Source organism: Diabrotica undecimpunctata, chromosome 10 (genome assembly GCF_040954645.1).
Source record: "Diabrotica undecimpunctata isolate CICGRU chromosome 10, icDiaUnde3, whole genome shotgun sequence".
NCBI lineage: Eukaryota > Metazoa > Arthropoda > Insecta > Coleoptera > Chrysomelidae > Diabrotica > Diabrotica undecimpunctata.
The window spans coordinates 74,208,134-74,227,443 of NC_092812.1; the positions used below are offsets into that span (position 1 = coordinate 74,208,134).

Genomic DNA, 19,310 nt, shown 5'->3' on the forward strand with positions numbered 1-19,310 from the left:
TAAACCCAAATGGCCCCGAACTTGGAAACTTTTGGGATCAAGCCAGGAGGCAAAGGGTGCTAAGAATCTGCGGAGTCTAAACCGCTACCCAAATAAAACAACGCTTTATATAGCGACATATAACTGCGCCGCCCGCTATCAAATCAATCCAGACTTGTAGAACTAGAAAAATAAACTAAAGATATAAAATGGGACATTTTAGGAACCAGCGAAGTATGACGAAAAGATCAAGAGCTATTGGAATTAGCATCAGGAAACACATTCTACTATGGAGGAAAATCAACGGGCCGAACAGTGGGTATTGGATTCCTAATCAACAAGAAATGTAAACAAAGAGTAGTAGAAATAGCGAGTATTTTGAATAGAGTACATAGCTTAACTAGACAATTATCAAAGAGATACAATATACAAATTATACAAATATACACATCAACGATTACTTACACTGACGAAGAAATAGAGGAACTCTACAGTAACATAACTGAAGCATTAAATAATAATAAAAGTCATTTCAAGTATTTAATTAGTGACTTTAATGCCAAAGTGGGAAGTTTGCTACAATAAAAGATGTCAGTGTAATAAATAAATATTAAATAGGCAGTGACCATAGAGCAAATCAGAGCAAAAATGGTTCTATATCTAAAACTAGAAAGACTAAAATTAATGACAACACCAACAGTAACCGGTATAAATATTAAAAATCTAAAAGAAAACTCAGATCGCTAACAAAGAGCAATTGATGAAAGATGCATGACCAAATCGACAGCTCTCAATTAATGGAAATCATCCTTGATAGCGACAAAGAAATCGGAGGTCCGCATCAACAAAATGAAAATAGCAAACTGTCTAATAAAACCAAAAGAATACTAAAACAAAAAAGGGAAATGAAAATAAGTAGCAAAGTACAAAGAATATAATACACAGAACTTAAGACAATAAGGAAGACATAAGCTAATACAATGAAAGCAGGTAGAAAATGCAATCGAAAACAGGAAAAACTATAAGAAAATAAAAAAAAACATTAATCATTAGGAAGATGCAAATCGTTGCTCTAACAAACGAAAACACCAGAATTACAGACAGAATTACAAACTATACAAAGCCCCTGAAAGACGTGAAGAAACAAACAGTAACCTAGAAGATCTACCAGAACTACTTCCAGAAGAAGTAGAATGGACAAATAGAAAAATGAAAAACAGTAAAGCAGCTGGAATGGATGGTATAGCAGTGGAACTGCTTAAATATAAGCTGCCGAAAAAAACCTGAAAAATCTTAGGCCGGCCTATTTACGAACTGTCTAAGATCAAGATGCATACCAGACCACTAGAATATAGCAAACATAATTCTCATTCATAAGAAAGGTAGTAAAGCGGATATAAAAAACTACAGACCTATAAATCTACTATCAATCATATACATCATATAAAATTAACCAGACAATCCTAGATAAATATCTTCGCCCAACAACGGTTAAAAAGAAAGAGTTGATTACTGATAAAATCCGAAATATGATGGAGAATAGAAGAAGAGCTAAAAACAGAGACATGTGGGAGTATAAACGAATTGACAAAGAAATAAGAAAAACTATTAGAGAAACCAAAAACAAATGGTTGGAAGATCAATGCAGAGAAATAAAATCATTGGAAAGTAGACACAACTCGTTTAATCTCCACAAAAAGGTAAAAGAGGCAACAGGAATGTACAAACCCAAGAGATCAGGATAGATGACTGATGATCATGGCGACCCGGTAATATAATTTGAACAAACAAAGAATATATGGAAGAGATACGTTGAGAAGACATTCGGTAATGACAGAGATAACAACCAGATAATTATGGAATACGACACATGATCACCAATCACTCAAGAGGAAGTCAAAGCCGCAATTAAAGCAACCAAAGCAGGTAAAGCACCAGGGCCCGACAACTTTCATTCAGAATTTCTAAAAATCATGGGAGACGAAGGAGTAAAATGGCTTACGACAACGTTCAATAAAATCTATGACTCGAGAAAAATCCCAGAGAGGTGGTTAAAATCTACATTTATTGCTATACCTAAAAAACTTAATGCAAAAAAATGCGAGGAACATCGTATTATCTGTCTAATGAGCCACATTCTTAAGATCTTCTTAAAGATAATACACAGAAGAATTTATCAGAAATGCGAGTCACAGATCTCACGAACGCAGTTTGGATTCAGGGATGCGTTAGGTACAAGAGAAGCCTTGTTCGCGCTTCAGGTATTATTTCAAAGGTGCAGAGACGTCAACTGCGATATTTATGTATGCTTTATCGACTACCAGAAAGCTTTCGACAGAATCAAGCACGATAAGCTCATGAATATACTAAAGGCAACTGATCTGGATAACAAAGACCTTCGAGTAATCAAGAACATATACTATAACCAATCAGCAACCATTCGGGTGAAAGACCAACTAACAAAAGAAGTTGCAATAAAGAGAGGAGTAACGCCAGGGCTGCATACTCTCTCCCCTATTATTTAACGTCTATTCGGAACACGTCATGAGTCAGGCCTTAGAGCATATCGAAGAGGGTATTCTCATAAATGGTGAGCGCCTGAATAACATCAGATATGCAGACGACACCACCCTCTTTGCAGACAGTTTAGAAGGTTTACAGACACTAGTAACGCAATTGTGGAGAATCGGTCAAGAATACGGGCTTGATTTTAACATCAAGAAAACAAAGTACATGGTCATCAGTAAGAAGCATATTCCACCTAGTCAATTACTGGTAGATCAGCAACAAATACTCCAAGTGCCCCGTTACTACTATTTAGGAACCACCATAAACGACCAATGGGACCACTCAGTTGAGATAAAACAAAGAATTGAAAAAGACAGGTCAGCATTTGTCAGAATGAGCAAGATATTTACGAGCCACGACCTACCCTTAAAAACGAAAATCTGTTTATTGAGATGCTACGTGTTTACAGTGCTGCTCTATGGGGTTGAATCATGGACACTAACCGAGGCATCCATGGGAAAACTCGAGGCGTTTGAGATGTGGTGTTATAGACGGATACTGAGGATCTCTTGGGTGGACCGAATAACAAACATTGAAGTTCTACGTTGGATGGATAAAACATGTGAAATTATATCCACAGTGCAACAGCGCAAGTTAGAATATCTTGGACATATAATGCGAAACGATCATAGATATAACCTGCTGCAACTTATATTACAGGGGAAGGTCTACGGAAAGAGGGGACCAGGAAGAAGAAGAATATCTTGGCTCCAGAATTTACGAAAATGGTTTTCCTTGACCGGTTCAGGACTATTTCGAGCTGCGGTCAATAAAGTTAGAATTGCCATGCTAGTAGCCAACATCCGTAACGGAAAGGCACCACAAGAAGAAGAAGAATCATATACAAGATATTCACAAATATCATTAACAACAGGTTAACAAATGCATTAGATGTTGCACAGCCAAGAGAGAAAGATGGTTTCAGAAGTGCATTCAGTACTCTGGATCATATCCATACGCTTCGAGAACTAATAAGAAGAGCTATAGAATATAAAATACCGTTAGCATTAACATTGATATATTTCGAGAGGGCTTTCGATTCTATATATCTCAAGGCAGTAATAAAAGCTTTCAACAATCAAGGCATTGACAAATCGTACATAGAAAATTTATGAAACTACTCCAAAATTTCCCACTACCAGAGGCGTCCAACAAGGAGACGCAATATCACCAAACCTCTTCACGGCAACTTTAGAAAATATATTCACCAAATTAAACTGACAGAACAAAGGCCTATCTATTGATGGAGAATAACTCAGCCATCTAATATTTGCAGACGACATCGTTCTAATTGGTAATAATCCTGCTGAACAGCAAGAACTGATAAGCGACCTAAATGCAGCTAGTAATGAAGTTGGCCCAAAAATGAAATAGACAAAAACAAAAACCATGTACGACGAGCTAGTAGATGTCGTTCCACTGCACTTGAGACAGTGTAGACGACTATGTATAACTGAGACAATTAATTCATAAATCTGGATCCTACTCCCAGAAATCAACAAAAGAATGAAACTATCTTGGGCGTCTTTTGATAAAAATGCAGTTATATTCAAATCCAGGATTTGGCTTTTACTCCACCTAAAGAAAAAAGCATTCGATCAGTTTATACTACCAATCATGACATAGGGCTGCGAAATTTAGACCGTAAAAAACTAGCGAATTAGAAGTCACTCAAAGGTCAATAAAGCGATGTATGCTAGGTATAACAAAGAGAGATCGAAAAAGAATAGAGTGGATGAGACAGAAATCCAAGGTCACTGATGTAATCCACAGAATTAAATCTTTAAAATGGCAGTGGGCTGGAGATTTAGCGAGAAGAACTGACAATAGATGGTCCACTATAATTACACTGTGGTATCCAAGAGGCGTCAAGATACCAAGAAGACGTCAAAATTTGAGATGTGACTATGACATAAGGAAACAAGCCGGTACAACATGGCACATAAAAGCCAATATGAGACAATCGTGGGCAGAAATGAAAAACGACTATGTAAGGGAGGCTGCACCATAATCGGTAGAATACGCTGAGAATTATGATGAAGATGAAATATATATATATATATATATATATATATATATATATATATATATATATATATATATATATATATATATATATATATATGTATGTATATATGATCGAATATATATTTAAGTATAAGATCGACCGCTATTACTTTAAACAATAGTTTACCGATTTAATATCAAAGATGTAAGGGGTTTTTCGTTTGATCAATCAAAAATCTTCGTCAATATCATAATTGTATAAATTTAAAAAGAAGGTGATTCTCCTATGGTCTTTCAGGTGTCATAAATGACAATAATGAATTTTGATCTTATCGCCCCTACTAATATTGTGTGACAAACAAGCCCTAAATAAATTGTTGACAAACATAATTACGTAGAACTCTCTCTAATGACTGATATAACCCTATTAACGGGTTTTCCAATTCGAATCTGGATGGTTTCATTTTTATTCGAGAATGCACTACAGAAAGTTCCATACTCAGAAATTGAGGACACAAACATATTATGCGTCTTGGTAATCTCACGTAACTACATATTACTGATGTGGCCGCATTTCCTTTAGGTCTCCCTTTCGCCGCTTTCTTCGTTTTGCCACTACTTTGCCGGCTCGCGAATTGTAGGTCACTATCTCAATAATACTTTTACATCCTCGCTGGTGTCTACTGTTTGGCCCGCACTTACAGTGAACCACTGCTCTTCAGACCATTCGCTACTCTCAACTCTGGCCTTGTGCTCTAGTGAAACCACTAAGGACTTTACTTCGCGTCTCTTTTAGTATACTGTGCTCGCCGGCGCTGCGGTTTTGTGTTTTTTGTGTCCTGTGTCGTTTAAGGCCTAATCATTGCGCTGCAACAGCTAAGGCCCTCTGCGGTTCCGCCCCCGAACCTACCCGTCGGCCCTATTCCCTTCAACATGCCCATGCGCACTGAAAACGGATTAATTTTCTCACAGCCCTCAGGTAAGCTACATTTTCATCCACTAATAAATTAAATACCCTACTAATAATTCAATATACCTATAATCAGGTCACAAAATTTTACCATACTTATTAATTTAAAACATACGTTATATGTTATACTAGCACATATTTTCAGGCCTCTATCAGAATTTTTACACATTATTAATCTTAACAGGAAATTAGCGTTAATTGAAACGCTGATGTAAACACTTTGAATAAAATCAACCCTTCAAAAAATTTTGTTGCTAACCGATGTCCAGTGAAATGTCCTCGATATTTACCATTTTGACCCCCTTTAGCCATCATTAAATCAACTTTCGCTGTTCCATCGAACAAGGGTCACTATCAATATTTAATTTTCCTGGTGCTTGGCCACACAAAGTAAATTTTTAATTGACCTAAATTTGGCATAATATTGTTACAGTTTGTTATCAATGTTATTGCATACACAGGCATTTTGTTTGTAGCGTTTCATAACAATTTTGAAAATTATCAGTTTACTTTTCGTTTTAAAAATACAAAGACCTAGATCAAAACAATCTTTTAATCTGATAATAAAAATGGGACAATGAAAGTCTTTGTTTTCAAGGTTAGTTGTGGTAGGTCGGAATCGCAACTACAACCAGAAATAGCTAAAACAAACTTGAACTTGCCTAAAAAAAATTTAAAATAGTAACGAAACAATCAGCTAAAAGAGGTAGTTTGTTATACGCATATATTGACATTAAAACAAATAAACAGCTTTATAGTAGTATTGACAAAAATAAGATTATTTGCACTTTTTTTTTTTAAATAGAAAACCCATATTAAAATAAAGTTGGGGCGGTTTATACAAACCGTTGTGCCTAAAAATGATTTGAAGAATGATTTAAAATTCAGAATTTTGAAGTAGATTCCACTTCAAATTACCTAAAATATTTTAAAATACAACTTTTCAACAATTTAGGTTGGACTATTACATAAACTAATTTTTTTAACAGTTAGGCATTCTCAAAGTTAAACAAAAGAATAGTTTAAGGAACATAACTGTAGTGCTGGTATAATAAATCCTTTGTTGTGGCGTTTACATCAAATTTGGGTCATGCTCTACTTGTCTTTTGTTGTTTCTGTTAATGGTAAAGTGGCAAATATCCTTCAGAATATATCAAAATGCAGTTCGGTTTAAAATTAGTCTGGTTTGGTCTGAGACTTTCATGTTAATACAGTGTTACTCGAAAAGTTGAATTTGCATCGTTAACAATTTTCGAAAAGTTTTTTTCTTTTTATTTATTTTTAATGTACAGACACACGTTTTTTTTTAATTCTGAGTTAGGGATGGAATAAATTATCGTTTCTACATTAATAGTTATTCAGTTTTTATTAACTCAGATTAGACATTTTTACTATATATTCCACTTCGTAGAATTTGTTATTAGATATTAGTGTAATGATGATATTTAGCATTATACTATACTAAGAATTTCATCCAGTTGCTAAAGAATATTCCAAGCAAGACCTTATGAATAACATTGAGTAAAATAATTTAGAAGAAAGAAAACAGTCCTCCTTTGATATAATTTTTTCGGTCTTTAGTATGACCAAGTTGTAGTTATTGGAAAGTTATTCAATTATCGATCATATAAATGTTTATCATTGAAATTTTATATTTGCAAAAAAACTAGATCGTGCAAATATTTTCCTTCTTTACAGAGTTCTATTCAATAATTGGCCAGATATCAATTACCAAGTTACTGATTTATTACTGATGCATTTTTGCATACAAAAAGGTTTATTTTTCATTATTCTGAGGGTTAAATCAAGATTCTCTTTGACCTATCATAAATACTTGCAATTAAGAAAGAAATGTAAGAAATCCTCTAAATATTAATATAATAATATATAATTATTTCTCGTCAGCTTCTATCGAATTAGGGATTTATAGAATTTATGGACAAACAAACACCGTTTACTGTACCAATAAACATTATTGAGGCCTTAAAAAGTACCAACTTTTTAAATTAATTATGTAAAAATTAAGAGATTAAGATTAAGAGATTAAGAAAACCTACTCGTTGTTTCTCCTAACCCAAAACTCACCCATCTTTCCCTCCATATATTCCCTTAAGGATCTGTCTCTCCCAAATCTGTAGCTTTTGTTTTTCTGTCTGTCTCAACATCTATGTTTCACTTTCATAGAGAACTATGATTCCTGCTTGGATATCATTAAATTTTTAAAACGTGAAGCTTCTTTTCAATATTCCTGTCTTTATTTGTTTGTTTTTATCATGTTTCTGTGATAATCGTACCGAAGAAAATTTTACTATCTGCTCTTTATATTTTCGTCCTTTTTCTTTATCTAATTCTCCTGCCAGCTTCGTTTTTTGTCATATCCCGATGTAAAAGCTGTTTCTGCCAGTTTTTTTGAGTTTTTGATTCAGTTACAGTTCCAATTTTCATTACCACAAGTTCACACAAGTTATACACCAATATTTATAACTCTGCCCTTGAAGTCCACGTACCAAGGTATTAACTTTTACCAAATTTATATTATATTAGCTTATGAAACTTGAAAAGTCGTAAAATAATTCATATGAAACGTTGTGCAATTGTTATTTCTATGCAAATATTATGTTCTAATATTCACCTTGCTACATATTATTTTGACACAAATTAAAAATTTTAAGTATTAATAATATTAGTCGTTAAAAGTCTTTAACAATGACCATCATGTTTGTATACTATCGAGATTTGATGGTCCCACTTAACGATTATGACGATTGTCGTTAAACCGGCATTTTGTAGGCACGAGTTCATTTTTTTTCAAATAAACAATTCTGAGTTACGTGAACCTCTACACGAGTACGTTGCCACTAAAATCCACGGTTGACAATAAAAATTAATTTAATGTAAATTACCAAAATTCATTGACCAAGGTTGACCAAGGTCGATGAGACCTTGCTACTTGCTACATCGACCAGTTGCACTTTTAAATTGACCGCCACTTTTCAAGGCCTGCGATTGGCTAATTTACCACATACGTAGCGAAATAATAATCTTAAAAACGCTTTAATTCGAGAAGCTTACTTTGGTTGAATGGTGTTGGGAGTTTTAGGGATGTATCGGAGGACTTATAAGCATATTTCTTGGGAAGTTCTCTACATGTTTGGACACTGCACTACATAATTAAAAAAATATTGTTTTAAAATAATTAATTTCTTTATAAAAAAATAATTCCATGTACAAATCTGACACTTGACTTATAACAATTAAAATTTATATCAGACGATAAAGTGTAACAATGTTTAAAATGTTTTTCTACACTGATGGTGAGACTAAACTATTTTGCCCAATATCGCCGCCGCCAATTTATATTTTACGCCTATTACGCTTTTACCTTATTTTTTTATATTAGGTCATAGTAATATTAATGTGCATTACAAAAATGTCTTTCACTGTGTCTTCTTTGGCCTTCTTCTACTACCACTACTGTTAGTGACTGGATCCTCACAAATCCTTTGTATTGGAATATTATCCTTTTAGCGTTAAATCTGTGTTAAACATTTTTTTATTCTTTTTCATCTCAGTTCAGGCGAGACACTACTTTTCTCTGATACTTGGTCATGAAGGTGTTGTATCAAACGCTTCTTGTATTAAACTCCATCAAGTTCTGCCCTGTTAATAAAAGCTATCATCTATCAGGAATTTGCCTGGTTAAATACTAGTTTTGCCGATTTATACCTACATCATGTCACTAAGCATTTCACATTCACAGGGAATGTATATGATGGTTTTTCCTCCATCTGTCATTTCCTGGGCTACAGTTCATTCTTTCTACCTGTTGTCGGAAGGCATTTCCTCAATTGACAGTGTACCATCTCCCTGACCATCTCCAGCTCTTGTCTGCTAAATGTCTTAAGATTAGACGATAGACTCTTGTCAATGTTGTAATTATTTTCTGAATATCTCTCCATATGTTGGTATGATTTTTGGATTTCATTGCGTGAAATATTCCAGTAAAGTCTTGCTTTGTTAGCGAGATATAAGTTCGAGTGTAATATATCAGTGTTTAAACGTAAGCCTGGAACACTATACAGTGTCTCAAATTACAGCATTCCCTGAATTTAGTTGTCTGTCCAAGGAAGCCATGAACAGTTTTTGACCAGACTTCTTCTTTAGGTTCCAAGTTATATCTCTCGTAACTAAGGATGTTTATTACTTGTGTAATATCCCTAATAAAAGTTTTCAATCTATACCCATTTTCCTTAGAGCTACTTCTTTTCGAATCTTCAGCTTGCGGCAAAATACCCACATCTCAAAGCTTTTTCATGGTATATACAAAACATAGAATCATAACAATGCGACCTTCCATCAATAAGGAAAGATCGCATTCTTAGGAAAGCGTTTTTGCCTGTTCTATCCTGCTTTTTATCTCTTGATCAAGATCTAGCGTATTATTGATTAGACAGACAAGGTAACTGAATCTTTTCAACTGCTCAATGGAACGCCGGAGGATATTGTGGGAGGATTATTTTTAGATATAATCGTTAGGTTTGTTTTCTTTTCATTGGCTCTGATACCATATATTTCTCCTTCTTGTACAATCCTATCAAAGTTTGTAGATCCTGTAAGTTATAGAAGGACTTTAAATATTTCCTATGAATATAGATTCGACAGCAGATGTGATAGAACACAGTTGTGTGTAGACTTAAGCTCCATTAGCATGAGAAGTAAAATGGATTACTCAAATCTAGTGCCAGTGATGACGATTCAACATATTATTAGGTTTCCTCTAACCATCATAAGTCGTTCAGTGGACTGTAAAATTTATATTTCAGTGTCATTATGACACTTTTCTGATACACCAATATCTTTCTTCTACCTGCTTTAACTACACTCGTTTGCATCTATTGCTCTATTGCTCTGTAATACCGATAATAAATATATGACAAGGGGATTAAAAACAAATGACAAGGGAATATAAATAACGTGGACTAACAAATGAAATGTAAAAATGAATAAAAATTGCAAAAACTCCAAAAAACATCATTCTATTTTAATTTCCTTTATACTGCTGTACTCTTTTCTGGAACATTTTGTATTTCTTTAATCATAACACAATATATTTCCTAAAAATATTCCTTTCTTTATCTTACTGGGACATTAATGTCGAAGATGATTATCTTGACAAATATATCCTTTTTTTTGCTTTAAAGTAATTGTCTGCACTATAAAAATATGCCGCGGAGTTCCCATCGCACATTCTTTAAGCTTAAAAAAGGTATCCTTGCAGTTTTCGTTCGGGTTATAAAATCCCTTTACGTAATTCTCCAGAATAATTGTAAATCAAATTACATATTTTATTGACGTTTCGACTTCCAGTCTAGAAATCGTTCCCAAAATACAAATGAACAAATAATAAACGATGTTTGTGTCTGACTTAGCAGTAATTATTTTTAGGAGAAGAAAAGAAGCAGTAACCTACCAATTTTCCGCGGCAAGCTGAATCGCTGTGAAACTTTAGTGTTTTCGATTCAAGGAAATGTCAGGAAGTTTGTAAGCAAAATTCGTGGTGATAAAATAAAAATTGCATTTTCTGCATAAGAAAAATGCATTTCTGAAGTGCATAGAAAATGAAAACTTTGCAAATTAAGAAAATATCGACAGGAATGAGTTTAATTTTGTCACTCTTGGGTTTTCGAGGTCGTTGAATACGAATATTAGGACGGCGATATCATCGAGCTTCCTAGTACCCAGTGTGGACCTCGTCTACTGGTTTGAAATGAAAATAACATAAACCTACAGGAGACGTGGTTTACCCTCAACCATGTAGATCGAGAACCATCGACGTCCTAATATTCGTGTTCAGCCACCTCGAAAACTCTCTAGTAATAAATTTCGACTGATTTCGAATGATAATAACCAAAAACTCCAGGAGACGAGATTCACCCTGGGCGCCAGGTAGCTCGAGGACCATCGTCGTTATCATATTTGTCTTCAGTGACCTCGAAAACTATCAAGGAATGACTTTCTACTGATTTAGAATCAAATTAAACTACTCCAGGAGACAAGGTCCATCCAGATCACCAGGTAGATCGATAACCATTGTCGTTATCTAATTCGTGTTCAGCGACCTCGAAAACCCCCGAGTAACAAAACTGAACTCATTCCTGTCTATATTTTTTGATTTTCAAATATTTCATTATCTATGTACTTTGAAAATGCACAAAATTCTTATGCACAAAATGCAATTTTTTTCATTTTACCACCATTAATTTTGTTTACAAACTTTCCTGACACTTTTCCGAATCGAATGAAAAAAGTTTTATCATCAAAAAAGCACAGCGTCATCTTGCTGAGGAAAATTATTTCCTCGCCTATTTGCGGTGATAAATTATTTTGATAGTTAATTGTTGTTGTCTAATTGTGTTATTTTTTAAAAAATATTAAACATTTTTATTATTTTCTTCAGTATATATGATGTTGTTGATCAATATTCCTTGAGCATAAAACTATTTATTTTAGGTTTGTTTTCTCCTGGCCGTGAATTTTCAAGATTACTTTATATTAATAATAATATTAAAGTTTTTTATTAATCCTAGATCCATGCCATAAACCAAGAAAATTTAGATAAAATTATATTAAAACTATTGATACACTTTGGCAGGTTTTCTTGGAAAATAATAATTATAATTTTACAGTTTGATGCAAAATGTATTAGAAATTCTATTTCGTCAATTGCATTTATTAAACATCATATGATCGGAATAATTTCGTACATAATGCAATTACATTGAAGGAAATTTAGAAAACAATGGTTCTCAGTGTTGTTTCTAGATTTTTCTAGTATGTAATACGAATATACAATAAGATTTTTTACATTTTACATTTTTTTTTTCAGTTACGTATCATTCCATTGTTATAGTTTCATCGATAACACGGTTTGATAACACGATAAAATCTACGAAATAATTCGTATGATTTGGTTTTCGTATTGATTGCCAAAATTGCTAAGTTTATATAATAATATTGGTAGTTATTTAAATTTAAATTATGTCAAATATATTCATGATCATCATCATCAACAACCTTGGCTCTACAACCTATCGTGAGTGTTGGCCTGTTTCAGAATCCGTCTCCATTTAGTCTTATTCCTTGCCTTGGTTTTCTCTTTTCTTGCTCTCAATACTTTTTAGCTTTCCTCCACCTGATCCTTAAGTCGTGATCCTTCTTTCGCTCTCCATCCAGTTTTTGGTTATAAATGCGTTTTGGATGCTCCAACTCATTATATCTCTCTATGCGGTCTAACTACCTCAATATATTTATTTTGATGGATCTAATGCCATCAGGTTCACCGCCAGAACGGTAGAGCTCGAAATTAGCGCATTAACTTCATCTTCCTGCATCCCTTTGTATATTTTCTTCTTCTACTTTTGTCGTCTTCTAACGAAAGTTGGCGATCACTTCTTTAAACGCTTTGCTATCTTTTGCAAAATGAAATATCTGTTCTACACTAAGGTTAGTCCAATCTCTGATATTATTCAGCCAAAATTCCTTTTTTCCCCAAGTCTTTCGTTCCATCCACTATTCCTTGCATTCTTCAAATAAAGTTAAAGTTTCCTATTGTGTCCAATGCATCTTATTACTTCTTTATTTGCGATTTTAGCCATCCAACGAATTTTAAATATACGTGTTAAAATAAAACATTTCAAATGCCGCTAATTTTTTATAGCTTGGAATTTCAACGTCCAAATTTTTTACCCCTCATAGCAGCTGCAACTAAACATTGCATTCTACAAACCGCAATCTAATGGCCAAATTTAATTTCTTATTCATAAGCGTCGAGTTGTTTTTTTTTCAAATCATTATCAGGCTATTTCTATTCCGACTTTTATCTCCTCATCCTAATTGAAAGTTTATGATTGCTCGTAGGTATTTCTACTTGTCGATCCTCTTTAGCTGTTTATCTTCGGGTATCAATTTGTACGCTGTCGATAGGGATTTTTGAGATCACCTTGTATTTTGTTTTATTTAAATTCATTGTCAACACTATTTTTTTTGCTTTTATTGTTAATTCTTTCTAAAAGGACTTGTAGATCTATATTTTCTGCCATAATTACGGTATCGTTTACAAATTTTTCTGGTTTTTGCTCTTACTGCTTTAATTATTGTGGTTTACTGGTAAGCCTAGATATATGAACCTCTAACATCTTCGCAAGTACATGCTCCGATCACTTGTCTTCGAATTGTGCTTCTTGTGTGTCATTTGTTAATTTAATATACTGCATTTTACCTGTAACCCCATTCCTTTTGTTGCTACCTCTAACGCCATGAATGCTTGTATTAGGTCTGCATTTCTTCTTGCTATGATGTCGATGTCATAAAAGCATTAATCATTGGGATGAAGCAAATTGTTGCTCTAACAAACGAAAACATCAGAAACAATCCAGAATTACAGATAGAAATGAAATAATACTCGTAACTAAATTCTAAATACTTCTCTGAAACACTTGAAGAAGCATTCAGTAACCAAGAAGGTGTACCAGAAGTCCTTCCGGAAGAATTACAAAAATGAAAAGCAGTAGTAAAATAGCTGGAATAGATGACATAACAGTGGAACTGCTTAAATACTCGGGAAAAAACCTGGAAAATTTCTGCAGGCATATTTACAACTGCCTAAGATCAAGATGCATACCAGGCCACTAGAATACAGAAAACATAATTTTCATTCACAATAAAGGTAGCAAAGAGGATATAAAAAACTACAGACCTATACGTCTACTACCAATCATATATAATATATATACAAAGATCATTAACAACAGCTTAACAAATGCATTAGATGCTGTACAGCCAAGAGAGCAAGCTGGCTTTAGAAGTGGATTCAGTACCCTGGATCATATCCATACGCTTCGAGAACTAATGAGTAGAGCTAAAGAATATAAACTACCGCTAGCATTAACCTTCATAGATTTCGAAAAGGCTTTCGATTCTGTATATCTCAAGACAGTAATAGAAGCTTTGGCCAACTAAGGCATTCACAAACCGTGCATAGAGACTTTAGTAAATATATACATAAAAGCAAAACCTAAGGTAAAAATTTATGAAAACACTTTTTGAAAGAATTTTTCACTACCAGAGGCATCCGACAAGGAGACGCAATATCACCAAAGCTCTCCACTGCAACTCTAGATAATATATTCAGCAAAATGAACTGACAAAACAAAGGCCTATCCATTGATGGAGAATACCTCACCCATCTAAGATTTGCAGACATCGTTATGAATGCTAATAATCCTGCAGCACTACAAGAACTTATTAGGGACCTAAATGCAGCTGGCAATGAAGTTGGCCAAAAAATGATCTTGACAAAAACAAAATCCGTGTACAACGAACTAGTGAATATCCAAGATGTAATAAAAAACAACACTGTACTTGAAACAGTAAACGAGTATGTATACCTGGGACAATTAATACATAAATCTGGTTCCTTACTCCCAGAAATCAACAGAAGAATGAAACTGGCTTGGTCATCTTTTGGTAGAAATGCAGTGGACAGATCCGATGTAAATATCAACATATATTCAAATCGAAGATGCCACTTCACCTGAAGAAAAAAGCATTCGATCAGTGTATATCACCAATCATGATGCAAAACTTGGATATTTAAGAAAGAGATAATAAGAGAAACTCAGTCACTCAAAGGTCAATGGAGCAATGGAGCAAAGAGAGGTCAAAAAAGAATAGAACGGATCAGACAGAATAATGTCATCACCAATCACCAATATCACTGATGTAATGTATAACATGGCACAGAAAAGCGAATATTAGACAATCGTGGGCAGGAATGAAGATCGACTATGTAAGGAAGGCTGCACCATAATCAGTAGAATACCCTGAGAAAGATGATGAAGATGTCGGCATGGATAATTAAATTAAAGAATGTAAAAAATTATAAGCACTTTTCGCAAATATTTTGAAGAAGGGAAAATCCTTTAAAAAAACGTGTGTGAGTGGTAACTGATGATTCTAAATTTATTACTTTTTCCGTGAGTATTTTTGCCACCATAAGCCCCCCAATTACGGCTCCCTTGTTTTTTCTTTGTGACGTAATGACTGTAATGTGATTAAGGTTTTGTTTCGCTCGTTCGTTAACAATGCCATTTTCATGGTTGTCCCCGTTTCAGCGAGTGTTGTATTTTTATCTGCCCTAAATGTAACTGAAATAACATTTTAATTTATAATTTTGGACGGTACCCATTACACATTTCGTTCAGCTTTACTCATTCCGAATAAAATACCTCCTGTTACACATTTTCGGTCTACTTTCGATATATAACGGACAAGTGAAACCTCTCGTAACACTCATTAAGCAAATATTATACAGGGTCACCATGAAACTGTTCTTGGAAGTCATGTGTGTGTATGGTTAATAAACGCATGAGTGATAGCAACCAGAGACGGATCGGTCTTTTATGGCGGCCCCTAAACTTCAAAATATTTCTCTTCTACTATAATGATTCATTATATATATTGAAAAAAATGCTAAAGTATACGTAAAAAAATAGAGAAAATAAAAAATTTGAGATTCAAAATTTTCGATATAGAAAAAAATTAACTTTATAAAGTGTATAAATTGTATATTGCTTTATTACAGCTTTACATCTATTGTTCATAATTAAAATATTACTGTTAATGTCCAGTTGAGGTAAGTTGACCAATTCTTTTGTCCTGGAAGCGAAATGCAGTGTGAATGCATATGTGGACATGAGAAGTGATTCGTTGTTAAATCATGTGCCATACATATTCAATAGAATTGAGACCTAGGGATAGTGCTGATTGTGGAAGTTATGGCAAACAGCAGCTGCAAACGGATGAGCAATAGATTGAGGAATAGTATCGAAGTACTGCTGAGCTGTTTGGAACCGATTTGGAAAAACGAGGAAAAAAAAGAAGTAAAAAAAACTTCACAATACTATAACAATACCAATAATAACACAAACAAGTGAAAACTGGATACTTAACAATAAACAGGGAACAAAGATAAATGCAATAAAAATTAAGCAAATTAGGAAAATAGCAGGCAACACTAGGTGGGATAGAGTGAGAAGTGAAGAAATAAGAAATAGCATCGGCCAAGAACCAATACTGGCAATCAAAAAGAAACAAATGAACTGATTCGATTACGTGGTCAGAGGATCAAACTTGACTGGTAAAGAGAATAATTGAAATGAGAAAATCAGGACCAAGAAAAAAGTGGCTGGACCAAATAGAAGAATGTGGTAAAGAAAAAACCGTAGAAGAGATGAAGGAATTAGCTAAGAATAGAAGAGAGTCAAAAAATGGATAAATGATAAACAGGAATCACATTTCGACACCTAAAAGGATATGGGGAGCGGGAGACGAAGTTAATGAAGAAAGAAAGAATTCCTCAAAGAGACCTCAAAGGAAAATTTGGGTGGTATTTCAATTTTCAAGAAAATTACAAACTCTGCTATAAACCAGCTTATGCCACGATATGGTGTCCTAGTGTCCTAGTGGTTAAGGAGTCAGACTTGAAATCAACTGGACTCTACCGGCCAATCCTGTATTAATCATGTCTAGGTTTTTATTTTTAAAGTTTAAAAAAATAAACTACGATATAGTAACGGATTTATAATCTATTGGAGAAAAAGTTGGTACTAAATATGTAATATTTTACTTCAGGTTATGACAGTTATTAATAATCCATATGAAGAAGCCGTTTGTTGGGCGAACTACTTATTTAGTCCAAGTGTCAGAGATTTGACCTCTAAAAATCATAAGAACAAGTTGAATTTTGCTGAGAATGTCAATTATGGGACCACAAAAAAGATGTAAAATGGTTTGCCATTCCTAACTCCCGGCTTCTCCCTCAAACCCCCCTCGTAAGGGAAGAAACACGGGAAACATCGATTTACCAAGAATCTATACGCGGTGGAAAAAAAAAATCAAACAAAAATTTTTTGAGTGATAGCTTGAGCACATTATTGTTTAACTTGATAATGCACAAACTAATAGAAGAAGTAAATAAGTCAGGAACAGAACGGATAGTCAACGCTTTGGAAGCTAACCCAGAAAAGTTTAACCTGAAAATATTGGCACTAAAAACAAAGTCCCTAGTTATTGTGTATCAAATATCAAACACAGCCGCAGTTTACCTGAGCGAAAGAATATGGAGAAATAAAAATATCAGGAAAAAAATGAAAGGCAGAATTTACAAAACAGTCATCAGACCAATAATGACATACGCGGCAGAAACACGCCCTGTCACAGAGAGGACAAAAAGGATGTTAGAAACAGCAGGAATGAAAACACTAGAAAAATTGATGGCAAGATACTATGGGACAGAGCTAAAAGTATAAATTTACGTCATAGATGCAAGGTGGAGAACATTAACGACTGAGTCAGAAATAGAAAAGTAGAATGGAGTGATCATATAAGCAGAATGACAAAAAATAGAGTAGTAAAGACAGCAAGAGACGGTTCCCAAAAGAAAGACGATCAGTAGTAATACCACGAAAACGATGGAACGGCAACTTATTGGAAGCACATTAAGGCACAGGCATATCTACATAAAAAGAAGAAGTATCGAAATTCAACTATCTGGGAACGTAAATATCGTATTATGGAAACATACATGGAAACATACAAGCTAATAAAGCAGTGTACGTGTCGGAATGACTACGAGACGCGATATGGAGAAATAAGAACATGAGTATAGAAGGAAAAACATGCATATGTAAGACTTGCATACGACCGTCATTAACCTATGCTATAGAAACAAGAGCAGAAGCAACAATTACAAAGAAAATTTTAAGAACAACAGATGTGAAAACAATGAGAGCAATAGCAGGTAAAACTTTAAGAGACAGAATCCCTAATATACAAATCAGAGACGTAAACTAAATGATATCGTCAGATGGGGACGCCAAAGAAGACGAGAATGGAACCAACGCATTAACAGAATGGGAAGAGAAAGACTTGCATGAGGGTAGGAGTGGCATTTTCGTCTCTACGACTGGAGTAATTTAGATCCATAATCATTTGTCAACATTAATATTGTTCCTTAATTATATTGCAATTCCTCAAAAGCAAAGATGTTGCGTTTTAAAGCCTGCTTGTCGCTTCTGTTTATTTGTTAATCACTTTGACTTCCTTGATTTTTATCTATATTTGACATTATTTTTCATTCCAGGGATTTATTTTAAAGTAATGAAGCTGTCTTATTACAATTTTTAGTTCCTTCTCTCATATTTTTGCCCATATAATGTTCTTCTTGTTACAATTATCCTTATATTGTTCTTTTTCTATTTAATTATGGACTTACATTTTTTCAGTATACGTCAATGTTTTAGGCAACACCTGTTCTGATTTTCCATTTAATTTATTCCTTTTTTATTTTTTCCATTTTAACGATACCGTATTTGTTTCGCGTAGTTTAGAGGCGAGATAGAGGTTAAAAATATTTCGTGGAATAGTTGCGTAAATATATTCATTTTTATTATCGATATAAGGACTCGAGTAAAAAAATAAATAAAAATAAAATTATTGTTTTGTTAATCAATGGATCTTAAAATTGTTTTTAACCTTTATAGGTAAATAAATATTTAACCTTTATACGAATAATAATAGATAACGTAATCCTGTGATTTTTTATCGGGTTATGAAACAAATTATAATTATTATTTTTATCAGCATCACTATAAAAGGCAGGAGGTACAGTATGGGAGACATGTAGTCTAAGATCGGAATTATTTCTTTTATCAATTTTTGTACTGAT

General features: G+C 33.8%; 1 protein-coding gene and 1 long non-coding RNA gene across 2 annotated transcripts in view; one reads left to right on the plus strand and one right to left on the minus strand.

The window, feature by feature from the left end:
* LOC140452460 (uncharacterized) overlaps window positions 1-19,310 on the minus strand; it is a 407,073-nt gene that overhangs the window by 284,477 nt on the left and 103,286 nt on the right. The window lies entirely within an intron of this gene.
* vri (nuclear factor interleukin-3-regulated vrille) overlaps window positions 5,266-19,310 on the plus strand; it is a 97,793-nt gene continuing 83,748 nt past the window's right edge. The window contains exon 1 of the mRNA XM_072546727.1: window positions 5,266-5,533. Within this exon, the coding sequence (XP_072402828.1) occupies window positions 5,488-5,533 (46 nt within the window). The 5' untranslated portion in view covers window positions 5,266-5,487. The remainder of the gene's footprint in view (window positions 5,534-19,310) is intronic.